The sequence below is a fragment of the Tricharina praecox genome (assembly GCF_024521635.1).
Source record: "Tricharina praecox strain CBS 144465 chromosome Unknown BZA05scaffold_10, whole genome shotgun sequence".
In the NCBI taxonomy this organism is placed as follows: domain Eukaryota; kingdom Fungi; phylum Ascomycota; class Pezizomycetes; order Pezizales; family Pyronemataceae; genus Tricharina; species Tricharina praecox.
In genome coordinates this window covers 714,776-739,448 of record NW_026250412.1, presented here as the reverse complement: position 1 = coordinate 739,448, position 24,673 = coordinate 714,776, and the positions used below count along the sequence as shown (strand labels likewise).

General features: G+C 54.5%; 5 protein-coding genes across 5 annotated transcripts; 3 read left to right on the top strand and 2 right to left on the bottom strand.

The window, feature by feature from the left end:
- The first annotated feature begins 305 nt into the window (after positions 1–305).
- Positions 306–1,141, top strand: BZA05DRAFT_31050 (uncharacterized protein). Its single transcript, XM_051480337.1, has 2 exons — positions 306–540; positions 590–1,141. The coding sequence occupies exons 1-2, from the start codon at positions 457–459 to the stop codon at positions 1,022–1,024; spliced, it is 519 nt and encodes a 172-aa protein (XP_051340089.1). The 5' UTR covers positions 306–456; the 3' UTR covers positions 1,025–1,141.
- A 647-nt stretch (positions 1,142–1,788) lies between these two features.
- BZA05DRAFT_451707 (uncharacterized protein) lies at positions 1,789–5,184 on the top strand (the record flags this gene model as incomplete). Its single annotated transcript, XM_051487449.1, has 9 exons — positions 1,789–2,578; positions 2,634–3,050; positions 3,105–3,430; positions 3,484–3,697; positions 3,754–3,849; positions 3,903–4,061; positions 4,114–4,389; positions 4,443–4,552; positions 4,606–5,184. Exons 1-9 carry the CDS (start codon positions 1,864–1,866, stop codon positions 5,182–5,184), a joined length of 2,892 nt encoding a protein of 963 aa, XP_051340088.1. The 5' UTR covers positions 1,789–1,863.
- A 1,706-nt stretch (positions 5,185–6,890) lies between these two features.
- BZA05DRAFT_31027 (uncharacterized protein) lies at positions 6,891–9,459 on the bottom strand. Its single transcript, XM_051480336.1, has 4 exons — positions 8,083–9,459; positions 7,789–8,025; positions 7,228–7,742; positions 6,891–7,158 (listed from the first exon to the last, which is right to left on the bottom strand). Exons 1-4 carry the CDS (start codon positions 9,289–9,291, stop codon positions 7,074–7,076), a joined length of 2,046 nt encoding a protein of 681 aa, XP_051340087.1. The 5' UTR covers positions 9,292–9,459; the 3' UTR covers positions 6,891–7,073.
- An 8,374-nt stretch (positions 9,460–17,833) lies between these two features.
- Positions 17,834–19,456, bottom strand: BZA05DRAFT_418276 (uncharacterized protein; the record flags this gene model as incomplete). Its single annotated transcript, XM_051485507.1, has 3 exons — positions 17,834–18,213; positions 18,274–19,274; positions 19,335–19,456. The coding sequence occupies 3 exons, from the start codon at positions 19,454–19,456 to the stop codon at positions 17,834–17,836; spliced, it is 1,503 nt and encodes a 500-aa protein (XP_051340086.1).
- Positions 19,457–21,656: 2,200 nt separating this feature from the next.
- Positions 21,657–24,637, top strand: BZA05DRAFT_396254 (uncharacterized protein). The gene is made up of 4 exons (XM_051483513.1): positions 21,657–21,841; positions 21,927–22,246; positions 22,300–24,048; positions 24,105–24,637. The coding sequence occupies exons 1-4, from the start codon at positions 21,769–21,771 to the stop codon at positions 24,240–24,242; spliced, it is 2,280 nt and encodes a 759-aa protein (XP_051340085.1). The 5' UTR covers positions 21,657–21,768; the 3' UTR covers positions 24,243–24,637.
- The last annotated feature ends 36 nt before the right edge of the window (positions 24,638–24,673 follow it).

Below are 24,673 nucleotides of genomic sequence, written 5' to 3'. Positions count from 1 at the left end.
CAGTCGGCAGCTAGATGGAGCTCGAGGTGAGCTTCGTAGGGCTGACGGGGAGTTCCGTGGGATCCTGGCGGATTCGTGGTCAGTGCTAAATGTGAGGATTCAGGTCTGGTTTCGGCACGCTGCGTCGTGCTCAATGAGACATCGAAACAGAATGAAGCGTCTCGAGCTCCATTCAACTACAGGATACTCATACTTGATGCTGTCGAGAGCTTGGAAATCGAGAGTCGAGACAGGGTAAAGCCTTCGCCTGAGTCGCCGTTCATGATTAGCCTAGCCTTAGCCGATGAAGTTGGTGGCGTCATGGATCTTAGAACTCATGCCACCTCATCTGAGCTCAGGCAGTGGTCATTCTCCGTAACCGCTGTCCCCCACATCTATATCTACTCATCTAGATAGCTCACGCTTCCAAACCTCGACTTCAATCCAACAAGCACAAATATATACCGAACCGAAAATATGCCTCTCCTCGCCTCTCTCACCTCAGCCGCAGCATGGCACGTGCTCAGCTACGGCACACTTCTGGGCTCGCAGTTCTACCAGGTATTCATCCTGCACCCACACCGCGGGCATCCTACTGACATGTATGCAGTCCTTCATCGGCGGCGTAGTAGCCTTCCGCGCGCTCCCCAGGCCAATGTTCGGCCTCCTGCAGCAACGGATCTTTCCCGTGTACTTCAGCATGCAGATCGCGCTCCCGCTCGCGGTGCTCCTCTCGCATCCCACGGCCAGCTACGACAAGCTCATGGCGACCGAGGCCGCGCTGCCAATGCTGATCACGTTTGCCACGTCGGCGGTGAACTTAGTGGCGGTGGGCCCGGCGACGACGGCGATCATGCGCGAGAGGAAGGCGCAGGAGAGTAAAGAGGGGAGAAAGTACTACGATGAGGGCGAGAAGTCGCTGGAGATGAAGGCGCTCAATAAGAGGTTTGGTGTCATGCATGGCGTTAGCTCACTGTTGAATTTGGCGGCGTTTGTGGCTACTGTGGCGTATGGGTTTACGTTGGCGCAGAAGTTGGTTATGTAGACAGACCGGAGCTGGGTGAGCGTGGGAGTGGACGGCTTGTGACAGAGAGAGAACAAAACATCAATTAATTTTGCATACAGCCTTTCGAGACTGTGGCAGTGTGATGAACCGAAATAACTCATTCTGCCCGCCCCGCTATCACAGCCCGCTGCCTACCAAATGGAAGAACGAGTGAAGCTGTACAGGTGTTGCCACCGCCTATTCACACGACCCACATCCACAGAATCCTGCCGAGTACGCCCGTTGGCTCCGGAGGCTTCACTCCCCTCTTCGACTGCTTCTTCTACGGCGAACTTTCTGCCTCTTCTACGGCGAACTTTCTGCCCACGTCTGTGGTCTTCAAAATTCCAACACTGCCTTGGAGCAGCGATCATCTGCAAACAGGTCTGCCATACCCCCCTGCCTACTCTGCTCCCATTCGGTCTCCCTCTGTATTCTCGCTCGTCTTGTATCATTTTTCTCGTTTGATCGTCAAGACATTCGTTTTTTGTTTGTTTCATTATCGTAGCATTCGACCATTGCAGATCATGGCTGTGTACACGTCCGGATCAACCCCACTGTCTCCGACCGCTGGCCACGAGCTCGATGTGGGTTCCCTATTGCCCTCCGCCCGGCCCATCCGCAATTAAGACATTCGTAATGTTGGCGGAAAATGAACATTTTGGTAACTACTGGCGAATGGAGTGAGATTCTATGATTTGTGTGACCAATTGAGTCCAAATAGGTACTCTTGCATGTTTCCTGGTGTCATTCACTGTCGGTCTCACTCACTGTCGTCGACCACCTTCGTTTCTCTCTTCAAACTACCACAACAATAACAACAACCACAACAACCAGCCATGGCTTCCATCACCACCACCACCACCCGTTCAGCCCTCATTTCCCTCCTCCATGACCTCCTTGCATTGGACTCAGTCCAGTTCCGGACTGAGTCTCCAGGTCCAATTGATACCCCCACGAAAACACTGATGATGCGGGCTGCCCAGTACGAATCCACTACAATCCTACAGCTCGTCGAAATCAACCTCCACATCCTGCTCAGTCAATACCCCTTCAAAATTACGCACACAGACTTGAGTTCTTATCAGCAGCGTTTCTTTATGCTATGGACTGGCAAGCACGAGGACGATGCAGCACTGGGCAGGTATCCTGCCCATGGAAAAGGGAAGGAGAAGGAGGATAATGGCCCACTGACTGCCGCCACGGGGCTTTCCTTCCTGACTGCCATACGCCCCAACTTTCACCGGCTCGGTGACTCAGGCTTCCGCTTCGTCTCGGAGCTGCTCCTCTACTGTATCCAGACGCTATCACTGGAGGGGACAGGCGGGCATGGGAATATCCGCGAATGGGTGGATGTCCATGGCACTGCTGTTACGGTGCTTTCGGAGCTATTGTATAGCATTCCCGTGACAGGTTGGGCAGGTCTTGATGAGCTGGCCGAGTGCACATTTCCGATTTGGCAGTGTTTGCTGCTGTTGACCACCGGGGCCAATTGGTGGCGCGTGGAGAGTGAGCAGTATAGGCAGAATACACTACGGCTGGCGAAGTCTCTCCGTGTGTTCTTTCCATCCCATCTTTTCTCCTGCTTCTGACGAAACGATTGTGGTAGTTAAATTGCCGAACTGCTCATCACTGCTCAAAGGCCTGCTCCGCGTGGATATGCGGCCTGCGGATGTGCACAACATCATCACTGCGGTACTGCAGCCTCTCGAGCGGCAATTTGGCATCGAAACCCCCGAATACATCAATGCGTTTACTCCGGCGCCCTTCAATTTCCCAAACGCCGCAGCCCTGGACAAACACGATTTCTCGAAGGAGTATGAATTTTCAAATCTCAGAGTGATGTTTGTGACCTGGATCAACAGCGATCCGATGGCGAGAAGGATGTCGGAGTTCAGGGCACCGTGGAATATCGAGGTTGTGCTACAGCATACCGAGGCATACAGGAGGTTGAAGGCACATCCGGAGAGCGCCATCAGGGTGGCGCTGATTTACATCTTCAACCAAGTCCAACGGGGTTTTCTGGGTGCGTACAATTCTTCTCGCGAGCTAAGAGGAAACAGGTGCTCACGCCAGCTAGATTTCAAGCCGTGTTCGGATGCTAAAGTGATCGAGTTGCTGCATGACTACATCAGCTACGTGAGTCTTCTTCCGCGGGTGAGCAAATCAAAAACTCCGAAGGCTACCGCACGCGATGCTCTGGAGCTTGGTCCTCAATCCTTCGTGGCTGCAAATGCGGAGTGGGTCATTCCCTGGCTGTGGAAGAGAAGAGCTACGGATTCGACGTTTGTGATGGCCATGACCGCCACTTGGCTCGAGACTACATGCACCGGTGAATGGTCCGAAACGCATGTGGTGTTCAAAATTATTTCGGAACATGCCGAGACTGCTTTTAGTGTATTCCATGTTAGTTACGTTCATTACATCGAGGCTGTGGGGTATTGCTGATAACGACGAAGGACTTCTTTAGCGAAGTGTTCAATTCCGGGTTTATCTCCAACGCTGATAATCCGTTGAAGATCGGTGCACAAATGCAAAAGGTTCTCCTCATAGTCTTGAAGGTCATCCTACTTATCAAGAAGGATAAACCGGCGCTGTTAACCCAACAGCTTGCCATGCTTATCATCAGATGTTTTGTGGCCGCCGGGGAAACGGAGTGGATTCCTATCGAAGGTATGTACAAATTTTGCCCCGCCTTTCTCTCCGTCAGTATCACTGACGAAGAATAGCATGGTGGAGGTGCCGCAATGTATTGGTCTGTTTTCCAAGAAATAAGCTTTCTAGTGCCACAAAACTGGCACAGGTAGTCGCAGGAATTAATGACAGTAAGTTGTGACGGTCACAAACGGGCAATTATTTGCTGATTGAAACACCGCAGTGGTACCGCTATTCCTAAGGGATATGGAAGCGATCTGCACGATCTGTGGAAAAAATCAAGCGGCCGGCATGCCACTAGAGAAGCTCGAAGAGCATATTGAGACGCTCACAGCCATGATTCAGTTTTCGACGTTGCTGGCCAGGTCTCACGAGGCAATATGTTAGTCCTACCCTTTCTTCTCGGCGCCCTTACTTTTTCTGACGGAGTTCAGGCACCGCATTGGCCACCCGTTTTGACCTTGAGATGGCGGCTCGTCAATACATTGTGGCTTGCTACAGTCCACTGCTCACCTCGAGGTTGAGCGCGCTCCATTCGGCATCGGTAGGAGCCTTAGTCGAGCTTCTTGTTGTGACAGGAGTCGGTTTGAATAGGCTGGGCAGAAGGATCCTGGAAGAATCCACGGATGTTCTCGAGGCGAAGAACAACATGATTGGAACAATGATTAAGGCACTTATGTCGAAGCCTTACGTGACGGCATATGTCCTTCGTAAGGGATCTCCCTGGTGCGTTTGATTTCGGAGCTGATTGCATGGGCTCTAGCCGGAATGTGTGGACTTGTTACATTGATCAGTGACTATGGGTGGTGGGGCAGAGACCCATTCTTATATACCGCCATATGGGACCGTCTCCGCCAGACATTGCTGCTGCCCGTTCGTTCCCATCCTGGTCGGATCTGTCATCACGTTGCTAATATCGGTCTTAGGATACTCACAAATGGTGCCTCTTCCTTCCCGCCTTCACAGCTGCCCTCTCATCTCTCCTAAAGGCAATCACACCAAGCCTTACGTCGCGGCCCTTCTTAGCATCGACCAACCACCCCCACATCCTAGGCGAAATGCTCCTCTCCAACCGTTGGAACTTCATTCTCACCGTTAAGTTTCTAAAGTTCCTCCTCGAAACGGAGCACACCCAGCACTGTACCACGTGCGGTGTTCCGCTCTTCATCCCCATCTCGGGGTTCCTCCGACTTGTCCTCAGCCATCACCCACCGTGGCAACGTGACCTGCACCTCTCCCAGGGGATGGGAAAACACGCCGTTCTGGAGTGGGATGGGGTCGAGAAGAGGGTCCGTGAGCTTGCGGAGCAAGGAAGAAAGTGGGATGCCGATGCACTGATGACTGTCGTTGAGTGCTTTGAGTACCCAAAGAAGAAGATGCTTAGAGTCTGGTTGATGCGCGAGCTCAAAGCTGGTGGTCCGGAGAAGGAGGACATGGTGAGGTTCAGAGGACGTTATGCTCAATTCAAGCTGAACGACGATGCGGGTGTTTTGGTGGTTGTTTAGAGATTGATTGCTTGCATGGATGGATTTGTATTTTATGGGTTGATGGTTTTTTTTATGTCACTCGGACATGTATTTTAGCTTCCTCCGCTCATGCGGATTTTCTGGGTTCCGAAAATGAGGAACGGTGGACTTGAACTTGACTTCTTAGGGACTCAGTGCAAAGTCCTCGCTCTGTGGTCCTGGAATAATTGAAGTCGGAATTATTTTATTATCCAGAGCACGAGTGATATCTGTGAATGGCCAGGTTAGCACATATTGACAAAGAATCCAAGCTCTCCTCGCAACTTCCGTAGATCTAACGATGATTCGAACGGTGACGGAAGACGATGGTAGATTAGTAGATTAGGTTCCCGAAGCCGTGCGACCAATTCCGGTCCTCGTATGTACACAGGGAGGGTAGACTATGCACAAAGTCTTTGCAGCGTTTACGTCTGCGACGGAAGAAAGCTAGGTTCTATAGGTATGCCCAAGGATTCGGCGTGCTCGAGCAACCCATTCGCGCTTGAGCGGTCCATTCATCTTCCAGCCGCAAGACGGGAATAATTGGTGCGGGAGAATGCTCGGCCGCACTACGAGACTCACTCACTCCTCACTCCTTAGGCGTAGGTCGACAGCGGCGGCAACCGGCTGCCAGTAATCAGCAATGAGCAACCAGCCCAGATGATGTACCCGAGTGATGTGACCGAGGACTCGGCGTGCTCGAGTAGCCTATTCGTGCTTCAGCAGCCCATTCGTGCTCGAGCAGCCCATTCGTGCTTGAGTAGTCTATTCGTGCTCGAGCAGCCCATTCATCCTCTAACAACCATTCATACTTGAGCAGCCCATTCGTGCTTGAGCAGCCTATCCGTGCGCGAGCAGCCATTCATACTCGAGCAGCCCATTCGTGCTCGAGCAGCCCATTTATCCTCCAGCCACAAGACGGGAATAAGCCGGGAATGATACGGGAATAATACGGTATGTGGAAGTGCTGGTCGCACCCTGAGACTCACTCACTCACTCACTCACTCACTCACTCCGAGGGCGCAGGCAGAGCGGTGGTAATCCGCTACCGGCAATCGGCAAGCAACAATCGGCAATCATTAAGCAACCCGAGTGCTGTGCCCGAGTGCTGTACCCCGGCCAAGGGTCCAAGACCAAACCACCCAGTGACAGCACGATACGATACCAGCCCAGTAGACCAGACCAGTAACAGTTCCTTCTAATACCCTCTCCGATCTACTTATAGCTAGCGTACCTGTACTCCAGGTGTACTCTAAATAAGTGTATAGTATGCGAGTCCTCCGGACTTGGATGAATCATGAAGTGCAGGCTTGGAATACCGGGCTTGGAATAATGGGCCTGGAAGGGTACCAGGCAGCGGGCTGGTAGTCACTCTAGTAGTAATAGTATAGTAGTGGGCCAGCTCCCGAGTCCCGATAGTGGAAACGGGTATTTACAGATACGCCGAACAGCGGGTGCTTTTGGGGTTAAATACTTGGAAATGTCCACCCTCACCGAGGATATTATGAAGGAATACCTGCCGGCTTGCAGGAAAGTGTGCTTGGAAAATGATCCGAGTGATATTTATGCACCCTGTTGACCTGGATTCACTCTTGGACTCGTCAGGACAGAATCACATGCACAACCCAAGGCTTGTCCAATGTCTTCCATGCAAATGCATTACAAAATGAAAAAATCTATATACACAGCATCCCCCCTTTCCCCCCCGTTGCCCTCTCATTCCCCCAACCCACCCATGCGGAAAACGAAAAAGACCGGTATCTAACAATGCCATATCCCATGCCATATATGCTATCCAATATCCAATAATATTCGCTGATAACGCCCCAAAAAAAACCAAAACCAAAGTCAAACTCCGAACCAAAAAATGTAGAAAATCAATCAATCAATCAGCCCTTATACACCCACTCCTCGCCATTAAACAGCCGATTCAACTCCAGCACTAGACGGAAGCAGTAGATTGTCATGTCTTGTCTATATTTTTGTTAGTAGCTGATGGAGTGATGGAGGGAGGGGGTGTGTGTGTGTGCACGGGAGACTTACTTGCGCATATGCTCCTTAACCCACAACGCGCCCTGCTCTGCGATCTTCCTAGCCTCTGCATCATGCGTCGGGCTCTCACTGGTGCCCAAGAAGAACCCCAGCAGCCCCCACAGCTCGCCCAGTCCCACGGACGCCGGAACATAATGGACCCAAGGCATCTGTCGCTCACCGAACCACTCACGGTATATGCTGCTTCTGATAGCGGTACTCTTGCTAGCCATGAGGGCGCGCCAGCGCCCGCTGGGGCCCCAGCCGTCGCTGTCGATTACCAGCTTGTTCTTCCAGGCCTCGCTGAAATCGTTGCGCTCCTCGAACGGGAATATGCTGGGCAGATCGCACCCGAACATCTCGCACATGCTGCTGATGTCCGAAAAGGTTATGTTCGTCAGGGTCTGGGCGATGTGCGCGGGCTCGGTGCTTTGGATCAGCGCCCCGGAGGCGGAGGCACCGCTGACAAGGACGGAGGTCTTGAAGTGCGCTGGGTTGGTTAGGGCTACGAGGCGGTGGCGGTGCATCTAGACGGGTTAGAGGGTGCGTTGCGGAGGGAGACGGGGGATGTACGCTGCCGTAGTATTGGTCGCCGTGGCCGCCGCCGCTGGGTTCGCCGCGCCAGTAGATCTTGGATTCCTTCTCTTCCCAAGCGACGTCATCGCCGTCGTAGTATTCGTACGAGCCGTCGACATCCCATTGATAGCGGGAGGGAATGGCGATGTCGTTGAAGGCGCTGGGGTGACCGTAGGAAAGCATGGGATACAGGCCCTTCGTTGTGGAACGTGTTCCGCGGTGGACTCCATGGAGCTGTGCACGAGCGTTAGTGATATGACAAAATAAAGCAAGAAAGAAAGAGGAACGTACAGCCATCAGTTCTGGTCTCTCGCACATGTCATTATCCGCATTCGGGTCCGTCACGAACTCGGCCTTGGAACCCTCTCCCTTCAAGTCGCCATTCGAACCCAGAACTTCGTGAATGCCAAACTCGAACCTGGTCCCCACCGCCATCTTTCCGTAACGGCTGTTGGCATCACAAGCATGGATCAGGTCTTCCGAGAGGGTTCTAGCCGCAACCTGGTGCCGGTGCCATAGATCATCCAACTCATACTTTTCTTTCTTCGTCTCCAACGCATCCGTCTGGGCCTTCCACTTCTCATCGTCACCGCCCACCACCCTTGCCTCGGCCAACTCATTGACAGGAATGGCAAACGCCGGCCACTCGGCCACCTTCTCACCCAGAACATCCTTCAGCGGCTCGAGCATACGGAGCAATCCACGGGTACGATAACCACCCTCATCCTCACCCTCCATCTCAACCAGACTCCTTTTAGCCGCCTTATTCTTCTTCCTATTCCTCTTCTCCTCCTCCGCCTTGGGATCCTTCCAGTACGAAAACACGCCATCTTTCGCATCGATGACCAACCCACCAATCGACTCCTCGAACCCAAACTTGAGCATATTCTCAGCTCTGCGCCGGGCCTCCTTCGGCCCCAGCCTCCGCAGCGGCGCAAGCGTCGCCATCAGGTCGTCGTACTCGTCCACCAGCTTCAGGTTGTTGCTCCGTGCATACTCAAACCACAGATCGAAGCCGTCCGGCGGCGCCATGCCGTACCGCCGCTTGTACTCCTTGACTGCGGCGTCGAGTGTGCTCGACTGTCGCTGCAGCATAGCGGCCCACTTTGCCTCTGCGGCCTCCATCAAGTGCGGGATCGGATGCATTGCCTCCTTCTTGTCGGCATCGCCGTCGTCGTTGCCGACCGGGGATGATGATGGCGATGGTGGTGGTGTGTGAACGATGACGTCCTGGACCGGCAGCTGGTTATTGAGCGGCGGGACGGTGGGCGAGACGCCGAGCGGCGAGATGCACACGGGAATGGTGTCGACGGGGGCCTGCGCCGACACGATGCCAAAGCCGAGCCGCGCGTGGATGGCGTTGCTGTAGTTGATGAAGGTGTACATCAGGAAGATGACGGAGAACAGGCCGATCAGCATGAAGCGCTTTCGCGGCAGGCCGAGAGAGCGCAGCAGGCCGAGAAGGCCCGCCCCCCATGGTTGGCCGGAGCGTTTGATCATGCTGCAGGTTGGCCGGTTGGAGGGTGGAGACGTGTATGGGGGGTTTTCTTCTTCGATATCGGACTCGGACCAAGAGCCAAGTATCTACTTACTACGAAGTCTAACCAGAGGGTGAGGGTGCTGGTGCTGGAGGTGGAGGTGGAGGCCGATGTGACTTTATTTGGGGGGGGGGGGGGGGGGGGGGTCAGCACAACACGCGGCCCTCTCTCCCCTCTGTCCTCGGCGCAGGCCCCACGCTCATAGGTATCGAGCCAATGCACGTATTTCCGGCGAACTCGATGTAACCAACGGGTACGGCCAGCGGACAGGCTACGATGGTGTGAAGAAAGCTTACCTTCGTGACGCACCAGGTTGCGGGCCCGGGGGTCGGTGCATCGTGAAGGTCTATTTAGTTGCTAGGTAGTATCCAGTAATTCGTTCGTTGCACAGACCCAGCACTGCCTTCGTATGTAGAGTAACTAGAGTATATGGTTACTAGTAGTTACTCTACATGGAGACCTTGAGTAGAGTGCCGTCACACGGGGAATGCTTCTCGATTGGAGCAAAACACCGTCCAATTTTGGATCAGCACAGGGCACAAGGTGGTTGCAACTGTTACGAGGGTGTTGTCCTTGGTTGTCCCCAGTTGTGCTTGGATGTCCTGGGTTGTCCGCCAGTGCCCATGTGAAGAATCATACACGGGCGAGCGAGCCGTGTGGGGTTGATTGGTGTTCTCCGCCGTCGTTCCCGTGCAGGCAGCAGGATACATACGCAGTGGGAGTTCCGGGGGAAGTTATTGGCTCCATAGTACCATAATGGGATTCAGTAGGTACGGTATGTGCTCATCCAATAGGCAAGTAGATACTTGTAGTACCTACATCATACCTGGTATGCACTGGGCGGTGGGATCTGCTACAGGCATCATTATCATGCTTACTAACTACATAGCATCACAGGATGGCGATTGATTGCAACATCGATCCTCCCGATCGAGAAGGGTAGAAACTTTCGAGTAGTAGCAACAGAGGAGTTTTGGGCGGAGGCTGAATGCCATGGTCAGCAAGCAACCGCAAACAAACAAACAAACAAACAAACACCGACGGCAACGGCGACACCACGGTCCACGACGATAGGTACCTAGCGTATGATGGTTCGGTCCTCAACCTCGGGGCGATTGCCGCGTGAGATATGCTAGGACTCGTGGGCTCCGTGACGGTCGTGGATGTCGATGCCGGATTCTGGACGGTGGCGAGAGTGAGACCTAGAGTACATGTAGCGTAGGTACTCTAGTTAGGGTAGGGTAGGGTAGAGTACTCCCGAGCAGAGTAGCCTCGGGGTAGTTACTCCAGAGTACTATCGAGTAGCCTCAGCGAGGGTGAGGCCTAGAGCAAAGTACCGTACCTAGGTGGAGTATGATGGTGCTCCCAGACTCCAGACTCCAGGGCAGAGTAACTAGAGCATACCTAGCCTCAGCGAGCGAGCATGCGGATAGTGGCACACAATGTGCTTGAAGAGTCGATTCAAGTCAAGCAAGGGCATCGGAAACAACCACTTGCGACTGCAGAAAATCAGAATCCGATACGGTACCGCAGACTCCCCTCGCCTCACCTCACCGGCGAGCCGGCCTGTTCGCTCCATCCATCCATCCAGCCAGACGAAAGAAGAAAAAATAAAAAAGTCGTCGTCAGCTCCTCTTTCCAATGCGGTAGCAGCAGCATCCACGTCACCCTCATGTAGGTCGACGATGTATGTAGTTACCGGCACATTCATGTAACCCGGCGAAGCTGATGGTGCCGGGGGCGGAGGGGGGAAACCATCTTCCGGGGGAGAGACGATTCTCAGCTGAGAAAAAGCACCGCCCACTGTCGTCGCGGTCACCCAATGTATGACATTCGCAAGCCGAGTAACCAAGTGGGTGGTTATTCCAAGTGAATCAGCACTTGGTTACCGTATTCCAAGTCAGCAGTCACTCCAACCGACCAAGCAAATCCCGCGTTTGAACTCTGGGCTAAAGTCCTTCGCGGGAAATGCGGATCTCTTGGCAAAAAAGCTTGTATTTGACGGAACGGGCTTGGGCTTGGGTTGGGGTGCCGGCTTCTCGGCTTGTCGGAAACTCGGAAAGGGCCTCGACTCCCAACTTCCAAGTGCACAACCCCATCAAAATCCCCTCTGTCGCGAATCGCGATGGTTGAATTCCACTATGTACCTATTCCAAGTCGTTGTCTGAAGCTTCCAATTCTTCTTTGTCCTCTGTTCGCGCCACCGCCACCACCGTCCTTGCCCAGTCCGTGCCACCGTCACCTGGAGGGGAGCGATGTCCGTTGGATCATCGTAGTTACTCTACACACTCTAGTTTTGGCGTCCGTGGACTCCCCTCCAGACTCCAGTCCACGCGGAGTCTGCGCCAGTGCGCCACAGAAACGGTGGCCACCTATAAATAGCCCCCCCTCCCAAGATTGCACGACCGCACGGCGTAAATTCGTAATACCGACGACCGTGGATTGTAATAAAAACATGCCGTAAATACTCGAGTCTCGTATCTCGACGCAGAGAAAACCAACAGGTATGTAGAGTATGCGCTCCTCGTAACGTTGAACTGTGCTAAGTTCATGGGTGACGGTCACGACATGCGCATAGAGTATTCTAGGTGCTCTACATGCCTAGGTCGTGCTCCATACACACGCACACGGGTCGGGGGATGTCGCGCGGTGGAACGGAGGAGGTGGAGACTGGAGAGTGGACAGAGTCAGGTTTTTCCGGTGAGGGAATTCGGGATTCGGACTGTGGATGGAGCGGGCAACGCTACCATAGTAACTGTGAGTATACCCCACAACCACAACCACAACCACAACAAACATACCTTCATAGAGTAAATAGCAGATATTATATCGATCAACCAACATCAAACTTCAACGTTCAGATCTCCATCTCCAATCTCCACCCCCAATCTCCATCCCCAATCTCCATCCCCGATCTCCATCCCCAATCTCCATCCCCAATCTCCAATCTCAATCTCCACACTGCGGCCTAGCAATTTACCCGTGCGCATCCAACGGACCGATCCCCTCTGGAGTGCCTAGAGTAGGTAGCGAGCGAGCTCTAGCTACCTACTCTAGCTACTCTAACTAGCCGCGGCCGAGACCCCACCGGCCACCGTGTTCGAGAACTTTCTCGTCCCCCCCGCCCCGAATCGAATTCGGTGCGGACTTCCGGGGGAGGAGGATCCATGCGTGGGGGATGGGCGAGGGGGCGAGGGGGCAATGGGCAACGGGGAAGGGGGCCGACCTCGAAAACTCAATTCCTCCCGACCTCTTGTGGATAGAGCTCCAGTGAGTGACCCCCTTTTTTTTTTTTTTTTTTTTGGGGGGGGGGGGGGGAGAGAGAGAGAGAGAGAGAGAGAGAGAGAGAGAGAGAGAGAGAGAGAGAGAGAGAGAGAAATAGAAAGAGAAATAGAAAGAGCTGTTCGGGGCGAGTTTTTTTTGTGAAGCTGCTAAGGATTTAGCATTTCACTAGTGGTGTTGGTGGGGGGATACACATCAGCCATCCAGCCATCCAGCCACCACCATCACCACCGCCATCATCACCACGCACTGCGTGCATTAACTACATAACTAGAAGGTACCGTTGACCCATCGAGTACATACATAGAGTAGAGTAAAAGAGCCCTGACGCATGTCCCGACTGGCTTCAGTTCCGGCGGAAGAAGCTGGAGCCTGGAGCGATCCCGGTGGTTCTTTCACACAGCTAAAGCGGGCACACGTTCGACCAGTTTAGGTCACTCGCCCTCTCGGCTGCGCTTGTTGTCCCGCTTCTAAAGTTCCAATCGGCTTGTCGTAGATATTGAGTTTCCGGGCTTTTTCGACGACTATGACCACTTTGCCGCATCAAAAAAATACCGTCTTTCATGTTAGCTCCACCTGAAGTCTGATAGCATTAGCTGACGAAGTGTATGATAAATTATGTACGCAGCGGTTTAAACTCATACCTAGGAGACTCGGTTGAGGCAATCATCAAGCACTGTCAAGCACTTTCAAACCTCTCGATCATGCCTGACAGAAACCCACACCGCCACCATCCACACAAACCCATCTCTCACGATGCTCCCTCCTTCCTTTCAGACGGCGAAAGTTCCTACACAGAGCCTGACCCCACGAAGAGGGCAAAAGATCGGCGAGAAAAAAATCGAAAAAATCGAAAGTCACTCGCCCGCGCCGTCCACGAAGTTCGAACACACATTTGCCTATGGCTCCCTCCGAGTCAGTCGCCTCCTCCAGGAGCGGAGTCAGAAACAGATATCTCACAGTTCGATTACCTAGCTCGAGTCGGATGGCGAGTTTTACAACACTCTGAGGCTCTTTGTGACGCCGTCACTCTTGCAAAGCATAGTGGCCAACACGGGCCCCACCACAAAGCTGTACATAAACAACCAAATAGAATCTGCTTATTTGCATCTACCTACTCTAAATCGCTATCTATCTAAGAATATCATGAGGTTTCAATCTCGTTACATATTGTGCGTGTGCGTCAGAAAGCAGTAGTACCGATTTTCCGGTCGATTGCCACAGCCGGGAACGGGCTGTAAACGGTCGAGGGGCTATCATAGTATGTGGTATATAGACCAAAGCACATCCGGGATTCTAGCCTTCAAGCCCTATGTATGTGCTAATAGTAGTTGGGCACACCGACCTCGGCATCACTCGGTCGTTTCGAGGCGTTGGTGTTGCAATATCGAGTCGTTCGTTCCTTACGGCTCCATATCGTGCTGGCCGGTAGCGGGGTCTCCACTCCGGCCGGCCACAGCGGGCAGGAAAGGAGTGCGACGGTTCGCCATAGTCTAGATAGGCTGCATGCGAAATAAATTGAAGATCTCTCTCCCTAGTTCGTTACTTGGTCGCTTACTCGGTCATGACGGCGGAATCACTGGCCACCTACCACCCCTCTTTTATATCTTCTCTCGAGGCTTTCAGACTCTCTCAATACAATACTCGTTCATTGCTATCCAACAGGTTACGAGCACGGCCCAGCGCTATCAAATCACTATCTTCCAACACAACGAGCTGCCTATCGCCACCCGCATACCGTAATCCACCATGTTGACCGCCGAAATGTACCACTGCAAGTACGGCTCCCTCGAGAATCTTTCCTCGGACAACTACGACGTCTGGAAACCGTGCATTGCGGCAATCCTCTCGGCGAAGCTCGCATTTGAGATCGTTACGGGCGAAGAAACCGAAAAAGCCATGCCTATCGGCAACTCCGCCGCGAACGTCGCGAAACGTGAAAGCTTCAAAAAGCGGCAAGGTCTTGCTGCGGCAGTAATCCTACTCTCCTGTACCCACGAGGTTGGCATCCACTTATCGGGTATCACGGATCCGAAAGAAATGTGGGATACGCTTGCGAAGATACTCGGCGGTGCGGCCTCGTTTGGCCGGCGTGGAACAATCGGCAAGGCTTTCGACATCGCCCGTCCAAAACCCCGTGAGAGCATCTTGGCATATCTCGCCCGCCTGAATGGCTTGCGAGCTCAGCTGACCGGAACCGAAGGTGCTATATCGGACGAAAAGTTCCTGTACCATATCTACGTCACAACTCCTGAGCAGTATCAACCCACGCTCGACATGATGTTGGGGTTGCCGGCAGGCATGGCTACTGTTGCATCTATATCTCAAGCCCTCCGAGATGCAGAGCAGAACAGACTGGCTAGGAAGGCAGATCAAGACAGTGAATCACTGGGTGTAGCACGGTTCGCCTATGGAAGAAGAGGAAACGGAAGAGGAAACGGAAGAGGTGGAAGCGGAGGAAATGGAAGAGGTGGAAGCGGAGGAAAAGATGGTCAAGCGGAGTCAAACAACCGGTGGTGTACCACTTGCAATATGAACAACCATTCGACCATCGGCCGGCAAACGTCCACACAACTCTAGTGACAACAACATTTGTTTTTATTGTGCCGAAACTGGCCGCATCAAGAAAATGTGCCCGATCTGGAGGCGGGTACAACAGACTTTCGACCGTCGCCGCTCCGGACGAGCATTTCTCGCGAACGACGAACAAGCACTCGTTGCTGCGAACCGGTCGGATTTTCCCCCCAGCCAAATGAGAAATTTGGATTGACTAGCCAGCGAGTCGGTGGCCCTGCTTGGGACAGTGGCGGGCCCTGCAGCTCTTTTGGACTCAGCATGATCGGTTGGTCGGTCGTATGTGGCTGCCTATCTGGATGGATTCAATTGGAAACATCAGTAAAAGACACTATGGGCAGAAGTCAGGAAGCAGACAAGGAGGGGCAAAGACCGCTTCAAAATCCGGGACCTCTTTGCAGACGAGCGGTGCAGCCAAGCCATCCTCGACTTCCTTTCCTCCACTGTTGTGGGCAGGAGGATCCCAGATACTGATGAGGAAGATGCAGTAAGTGAGGTGTCGGAGTGGGAGCTGAGGGAGCGGGAAGAGAGAGCGGAGCTGAGGCGACTCCAGGAGGAGGAGGAGGAGGATAAGGAGGAGGAGGGTGCGGAATTTGAGGAGCCAGGCGATGTAGAATAGCGGACTAGAGACGTGCAGCGGAGATGGGAAGACTTGAGAGCGCGGGCGCGAGTACGGGCGGCGAGTGTACGGGGCGCGTGGGTGCGGGGCGAACGATGGAGATTTACTTTCGGGAAAGGCCAGGGCGGAGGGCAGGGAAAGCCACATCGGGCCGCTCGATGAAAGTTGGGTTGGACAGTGGCGTGGAAACGGGGGTGAACAGGGAGATATTCCCATGATCTACATAGGTCGCATGCAATCAATGAATAAACAAACAGACTCTGGTGCATCGCATTACATGTTCAATGGCCCTCGATCCACCTGTCTCACCTACCATTGTCTCCCCTATCCGCTCGACATCAAACTGGGTGACTAAACCTCTGTTTAAGCAACACAGCAACACATTCCCGAGAATTGACGGTTCAGAACCGCCGTATTAGGGGAATCATGCGAGATCACTCACCCGCTGCCACCCCCGCCGCCGCCGTCCTAGTTCTGCCGGATGGCGGTGCTCTATAGTACTTGTGCATACCACTGCCGTTCTCTCAATGGCCACTGCAACTTGTGGTGCTTATGATCACTGGGAGCTCGCACTAGTCATCAGTCAGGAGTGCGAATTGATGACCGAGTGAAATCCCGTGAAACCTGTTACTTGACTGCGGGACAATGGGGCCGAGGAGTGGCGCGAGGGACAAGTTAGGTATGTGTGAGACTAAGGCCGTGGCAGGCTGCGGCGGAAGAGCGAGCCGTCGAAAGATTGCGCGCAGTCCGGCTTCGACCGCGAATGCTTAGTCGCGAAATTTGGAACAGAGGAGCCCAACTACATACGGCTGCGGGGACAACCATGGTCCCTGATCGGCGTCTCTTTCGGATACAACGGCAAGTAAAAACGACGAGCTATGTACAGTACGAAGACTGTACCTAACCATCCATCCAAGCCTACAGTTCTTCCAAGCCTTTTCCTGTATTCTTCCAAACCCTGGGTTGCTGGGTGACTTGAGGAAGGCACGGGAGGTCGCTCAATCTGCCCCAGCTCTGTGCTCGACAGTGGCTGGAGAGCTCGAGGACGGAAATCACCTCTACCTCTACCAACCAAGCTAACTCTACCAGCCAAGCTACCTCTACCAGCCAAGCTACATACAACATTAATCGCCGTGTAGTCCTGGCAAGCTTCAGTCTTCAGATGTGACTCCCATTCCCAGCCCTTGAATCGAGCTCCGAACGCGAATCCACTCCCACCCCACCCCATTCCGAAAGCACAGAACCCGCCGCCGGGTTACGACTGCGGATGATGAGTCTGCCACAGCCACAGCCGCAGCCGCGGCCGACGCTTCGAGTCCAGCGCTGGTCGGAGGGACGGCGCCGGGCGACTTCCATCTCCCATTTCCCAAGCCCGCTCTTCATACCGGTACACGGTTGGTTCGGTCCGTGAATAAACCACCCACCCACCCGGCGCGCCGACTGTTGGCTGCTGACTGCTGGTGTTTGTCATGTGGGGCGGCGGCGATCGTAAACAGGCGAGCGCTGGTCAGCTCCCAGTAACTTTTCCAAGAAACTTTTCCAAGAAACTTTTCCAAGCAATTGTTCCAACCAACTGTTCCAAGCAACTGTTACAAGCGCGTGGTCTCATGGCCCAGACTTCTCGTGACCGCTGCGCCGTTGGTATGGTGATGTAGTTGGCTGCGGATATCCGACGTCTCTGGGTGGGCAGCGTCTCTTCACCGGATATATAGTAGTTTATGCTAGGTATTCATTCTGTCAGGAAACGGATCCATCGTTTATTGTAGGTAACTACACATGTCATCAACATCTATTTCGCAGGTATTGCCGTACCAGCAAAGCCCCAAGCCTAACAATTGGATGAACATATGTAGAAGTATGCTGAGGGGAGGGTCTGCAAGTATTCCCATCATCAACCAACCTACCATCGTCACCGTCACCGGTACAAATCGTGCCGTCACAAATTAGAAGAAGAAAAAAAAAGCCAACAAGTCAAGAAAAAGCCCACGAAACGCCACGCCACCCAGCCCCTGAGCGTTTCTGTCGTTCCCTACCACACATCGTCCTCGACGGGTTTACTAGTGCCCCAGCCATCCTCGACCTCCGCGATCTGCTGAGCGGTAACCGTTCTCTTCGGCTCCTGCGGAGGCTCGAAGCCGTCTCGATTCGCCCTGGCCCTTCCTCCCTTCTTGCCCGACTTCGGCCGTGGGCCCAGCTGGTTCTTGGCCGGGTCGATGTAGCTGATGCAGCCGGACTCAACAAGGTCTTCGTAGTCTGGGTACTCGCCTTCCTTCGGCTCCGGCAGCGTGGCGGGCGGGATCTCGTCCTCGGCTGGGACGGCGACGGGCGAGGCCGGTTGGTGGCTGTACGGTGGCAGGCCCCGGTCCGCGAGGCAGACGAAGGCTTGCAGGGTGTAGGCTGCGTCGTTTCCTGGGTTGTGTCAGTGTGCGTCGCGGGGGTGAGAGCGGGTGAGGAGCGGGCGAGGCTTACCAGCGTTGTGGAGGTTCCAGAAGATCACGCCCATGTCCGTCAGTACTCTTCCGAGACCGCGGGACTCGTGCACGTCGTTGACGGCCTTGTACATGGCGGTGGTATCCATCACCTCCAGGTCCTTGATGTTCCACACGTCATATCCGGTGATGCGGAGGTATGCCAGGTCCTGTTTTACGTCGTGGCCGACGATGATGACGTTCCTCTTATTGCCGTTCTCGTCGAAGAAGCGTAGAGACTCGCCCAGGATCGCGGGGACGTCGCCGAGGCTTACCCACTCTGACTCGCCGAAGTCGAACTTGTCGGCCGCATCGCTAACGTATATTCCGTTCCTCAGCGAGCGGTTCTCGTGGATCCGCAGGTGGCGGCACTTGATCAGCTCGTTGATGACGGAGGCACGGGTCTTGGGCGCGGGGTTGTCGTAGTCGATGTTGGCCATGTCCATATCCGCCAGCGAAAGAGCTGGCAACTCGGCGGCCGACGGAATCAATGCCGTGTCTAGCGTCGCTATTCCGATCTCGGTGATCTGGTTGTGGTCCTGTTCCCACGCCTCGACGTCGATTGCCACCAGGACGGGTCTGGGACGGTCTTCAGAGACTCCCTCGCCGGCGGCTTCCTTCATTGCACACGCCTTCATCCCAAGTCCCAGGTGCTGGCGTGCAGTGCGCACACTCGAGTTGTAGCCCATCATCGCGAGACTCTGTTTCTCCTTCTTCTTGCGGGCCTTCTTCACCTTCTCCTTCTTCTTTCGGTCGGCAATCACCTCGTCCGACCAGCTGTGCGCAGCGACGAGCTTGTTGAACTCCTCCTTCGAGGAGACGCTACCGATCAACTTTGGCTCCTCCTGCGCGGCTTCCGGGGAAATGAAGAAGGCGAGCTTGTTGGGAGGGTCGAGGAGGCCCTTAGTGATGCCCGTCTGCTCGGATAGGTCCTTCAGGAACTCCTGCGCCTGGTCGATAGGCAGCAGGAAGAAGTCTCGAACCGAAGTCTCGTAGTGATACCTGGTGGGAGCATAGGTTAATGACGGCACGGAATTAAACATGGGGTTCAGGGCCAGCTACAGATCCCATTTGCGGTTGTAGAACTCATCGCCTTCAAAGTACGGACGTAGGACGTGCTGGATTGCCCGGCTGAAGAGGTCGGTGTTGCCCCACCCGCGGATGGTGCTGACCAGGACAAACATGGTTTCGACGAGGATCTCCTCTTCCGGCTTCTTCTTCTTTCTTTTCCGCTGCGAGTTGGCGACGCGGCGGACGAGCACTCCGGGTGTAGCGGTGTCAACGGTCGGCGGAGAATAAGAAGAAGGGACGGTATGCCGGCTGGCGAATTTTGAGGTGGTTGCGGTAGCAGTTGTTGTCGTCGCTGTCGCAGTCGTCGTTGTCGTGGTCGTGGTGGGGGTAGAGGTGGAGGAGTAAGGTGCAACAAAGGAATGTTCGAGGCTGTTGGGTTTCCGAGCGCAATTGCGGGGCACACCACGCAACCGCAAGAGTGTTCTGATGCGGTTCATAGATACCGATAGACGAGTGACACCGGAATCCAACCAGCCGCTGATGCAATACGGACCGTGTCGTACAGGAGCGAATTGTTTCGCACCGGGGATGCGAACAAAGAAGAACAAGGGAAGCGAAGAAGATGAAGAAATTGTTTTCTTCTACGCACTCTAGAGAGATGATTCTAGTGCCGCGATCCCATGGACTGACCAACTCGGTTGCTCCCGCTCGTGCAGAACTGCCGCCACCCACCTCCGTGGAACACACGGTACTCCAGGTGTCTTCAACCAAGTGACCTACGGGTAAGCCCTGACGAAAAGCCGTGCATGTGGGTCACAAAAACTATGAGTCCCGAACACCCGCGACCGATCATCAGTTGCAGCGACGGAGATGGTTAAGTACTGACAGGCAGCAAAGAGAATTATCTACATAGGGAAGGCCTTACTTCCGATGCATGCTGCCCATCGTTCCGCCGGACGCAACGTGCGTCGTGCACATCTACAATGCGGATGCCCGCGCTACGGGTACTTGCCACTTGGGTACCTCGTCCTTATTGGCGGTGTGCCCGACGTCGGCTTCTCTTGGAGGCTCGTGTTCGAATGCTCCTTCCCGAGGCAAACTCGGCACAATCTTCATCCCCTTGAGGATCCGTCGACTCTGTTCTTTCGGAAGGGTGTTTTTCTTGGGCGGGCATTCATGCGCTTCCCGACAGCTACTCTGCGTCATTCAACTCAGATATTTCGCAGTCTCAGCGGCTGGTGATCGTTCAGCAGAGTATAACCACACGATCGTGTGCATCAGACGTGATGGACGGGGTAACTATCGCCGGCAGGCATCTCAACCAGCAGTTTCTCGAGGATCCGCGTCCACCACTGGTCGGCTAGCTTCCGCGTTGGCATTCCGGGGGCGGCGAGGGGAGCTGTCGAGCCTGTTTTCGAGAGTGATTCCCCGCCTGGTTCGGGCACAATCGGTAGGATCGTGAGCGGCCAAAGGACAGAGTTCGATCGATTGTTTGCACGAGGTGGGCCGTGGGGGTTTGCTTTCTGTTTATTGGGCGTTTCGCTATCATAGTGGCGGTAATGGAGTTTTCGGCTGAATGGGGATCAAATTCGACAAATGCAGTGGTTAATTCCCATGCTTCTGTGCAATCGTCCTTTGTCGGGCCAATAAATGTCAATTACTCTTCCGCGTCCTGGTTCGCGTAGAGTAAATACTTGGATAAAAGTACTCACTTGCTTACCCCCGCCTCCCAGGGTAAGCGCATTCCAACAGGTAATGGCGGGAGCGTCGTCACGTTGCAGCGTCCACGCTCTTCTCGTACTCGCCTCGAGGTCATGGCGGGTGTCGTGATCGCTGCAGAGCGCGGGAGTGCCGATGCTTATGCTGCAAGTGGCTTTCTTTCCTTGGGAACAGATCGCCAAGGAAAGTCGGCGAGAACCGATCTGACGAATGGGCGAAGGAAGGCTCGTGTGTATGTGCGTCTCGCTGACCAGCAGCGTGAATTGCATCTAGCAATTCAGTCGTACATAGAGCGAGCTGAATAGAGTGCGAGAGTGAGTAGACTTTTGGGGTATATGAGAGGACAGACTTCGCTTTGTCTCAGTCTTCTTTCGCAATCCTCATCCTCGCAGTCACCACAAAATACCGCCAGCTCCCGCCTCCTCTCCTCAGGTGCTTGCCCCCTCCCCCGCAATATTCCGGTATTTTCCTGTCCTTCTCAGCGTGTGGGTGGGTGCTGCACAAGTGCCCTGCGAATCCCTGCTGCCGCCGCCGCCGCAGCAGAGCCCCATCGCCAGCTAGTCAGTCCTACTAGCCGGCCCCCCGACCGCGAATCAATCTCCCCAACACCTCCAACCCCGAAGGCCACCACCCCCTCCCACAACCCAACCCACCCACCCACCCACCACCCACCACGACCCTCCAAATAGAACACGAGAAGCTGCTTCTTCCGAAGCACCCGTCGCCTCCGCTACCACCTGTCGTAAAGTCGAGGCGAATTCTCGTAATGTCAGAGTCCGACACAAAACCTGCGTCCGAGGACCCTGACACGGATGCTGTTGTCAGGGAGTTTATCGATTGTACGTGACGCACCCCCGCCACCGCGTCATGGCTGTTGGGTTGGTTGGTTGGTTGAGCTGACTGGAACGACGGAGGCGCGTGCAGACACCGAGTACCTCCCGAGCGACATCAGCCGCTGTCTCTGGCGCATCCGCGACCTTCACCGGCGCCGCGAAGCAGCACGCACAGAGCTGGATGGGTACCTCAGGGAGTTCGCCCACCTCTCGGCTGCGCGTAGGCGATCTGCGATTCGGCCGGCCGCGGGCGGTCAGTTGTCGAATGGCGTCAACGGTTTGCGCGCGATGGAATCGGCGTCGGCTAGCGACAAGGAGATGGAGATTCGCTACCTGATCACGCAGCGCTGGAACGACTTCATGCGTGCGGCGCGGGAGGCTACGGTGGAGGCCCAACGATTGCTGGAACACGTAGGAGGCTCTCGGGGACATGCAATTGGTTTGGGCACGGCTGACGGCGACAGGTCGAACTTCACCACTCGCGTATCGTAGCGATCCACGGCAAGCTTGGTACGATCACTATTCCGTCCAGAGATCCAACGCCGGAAGAGAAGAGGCCACCGAAACAGAAACCCGAGCACCCGTACCCGCCGCGAATAAACCTGCGTGTCAATCAAAAGATTGATTCCTCCTCGCCACAACGAACACCACAGTCCACTCCTCGCGGCCGCGGACGACCCCGGCTGGGAGCAACCCCACACAGCCGTCCTCCCCCGTCGCGGCGACCACTAAAGAAGCCCGTGACTCCAGCAGCCGAACTGGGGGGGGATGACGAGACAGACATTGAGGACGACGAAGGCGGATGGGAGGATCTACCTGAAACTCCGGCTCTCCATAACGCGGCTAGAACGAGCAAGAAAAAGAAAGGATTCGCCATCAAACGGGCGCCAAAGCTCCCGAACGCCGATCCCTTGCTTTCCGGAGGTGCGCCAGCTCGAAATCCAGACGGCACCGTCATCCCGAACGCTCAGTTACCATGGAACCAACTCACTAACGAGGAGCTGGCTCGGCTGAGGAAGCGGATGAAGAAGAACGCCGGATGGACTCCCTCGGTAACGATGATTGTCCGTGAGCTCGAAGCTTTGGACAGAGGTCCCAACAACAAGGACAACTTCAAGGACCAGTGGGAGGGAAAGCCGGAGGTCTTCATCGGTCCGGAGGATGGTGGCATCGGCGACCCACAGAAAATCCTTCCTGACGATGGTGACGGTGCTCGCGAAAATAAGGGAATGCGTCTTAATAGGGCCAAGAAACGCAAGCGAGAAGAGGAAAAGAAGGAGCGCGCACGTGAAGCCGAACGCTCAGGCTTGGATCCCGTCGAAGTTGAGAAGAAGCTCCAAGAGGAAGAACAGGAGCGCCAGCGCAAAGAACAGCAAGCAAAGCGTCGGAAGAAGAAGGAAGAAGAGGAAGCCGCTAAACTAGCCAAGGAGAGGTTGGAGCGAGAGGCGGAGGAGAAGGCTGCAGCTGAGGCTGAGGCCGAAGCGGAGGCTGAGGCAGAGGCCGAAGCTAAAGCTAAAGCGGAGGCGGAAGCCAAGGCAAAAGCTAAAGCTAAAGCTGCTGCTGCTGCTGCCGCCAAAGAAAAGGCCGACAAGGAGCGTCAGGAGAAGCTTGAAAAAGAGAGAGTTGCTAAGGAAAAGGCGGCGAAGGAGAAAGCCGAAGCCGAAGCCGAAGCCGAAGCCGCGAAAGCTGCTGCCGAGGCTGCAGAGGCTGCCAAGCGACAGAAATCGTTAGAATCCGACGACGAACTCTCAGACGTCCCCGATATCGACGAACCATCAGATGCTATCACTGCTACTTCTACCAGTAATGTTAACAGCAGCATCAATGGTGAGGCACCGTCCAAACCTCCAAACCGTACCAGCAAGAGGCACTCAACAAGGCCGCCATCTAGACCGCCCGGCACCTCAGTCCCTCCTCCCCAACGCCCAAAACGCAGCTCAGTTGTTTCCGCCACATCTCCGCCCCCACTTGTAGTGTCTAGCTCCCACAAACGTTCCAACTCTGGTACTCCCGTAAGTTCTGGTAGAGTGACCGGTGGAAAGAAGCCCGCCGAGAAACGTCCCGGCACTGGTGTACGAAGAAAGAAGCATGGCGGAGAGACAGAGAGTGGTAGAGATACTGCCGACGCCGATGACAAGGGCGAAGATCTCAACCCATACTGCGTGTGCGACAAGGTCAGCGACGGAACCATGATAGCTTGCGATAATGGCAATGTAAGTACCTCCTGTTCAATTGTGTACCGCGGAAAGCAGAGCTGACAGGCAAGCAGTGTCCCAAGGAGTGGTTCCACCTTGCTTGTGTCGGGGTCAGCCCAGGAACTGATTTTAGAAACATCAAGTGGTTCTGTCCCCTCTGCAAAGACAACATGCAGGGCCGAAGGGCGAACAAGAAGAGACGTAGGAATTAGACTTGCGCATTTAATTGAACGCACATGTCCAGGTACTTCACATGTCAGGGTTTTTTCTTTCTGATTTCTCTTTTTCCTTTCTTCATCTCCTATTGCTTCGTCTTTCTCATCCTTACCTGGGGGCTGAGCTGTATTTCTACGTCAATTGGTTTCCTTGATAATCTGCTTTTTGCTGGGTGTTACGGAGCGACGGCTATGATTTTTTGTCTATTGTTTGTTTTCCTCTTCTTTTTTTCCTTTCGAGTGAGGATGGAGTTCGGATTGCCTGGGCAATGAGCACTTCTCTCTCACGGATGTCTGTAGGAGTAACTACTGCTGGAAGAAAGGCCGAATGCTATTCGGCAGCAATATACCCTAGATTCCCATTGGTCACTTAACGCGGTGATCACGTGAGGGCGCGTTTTAACATTTCACGTCTCCCCACTTGTGAA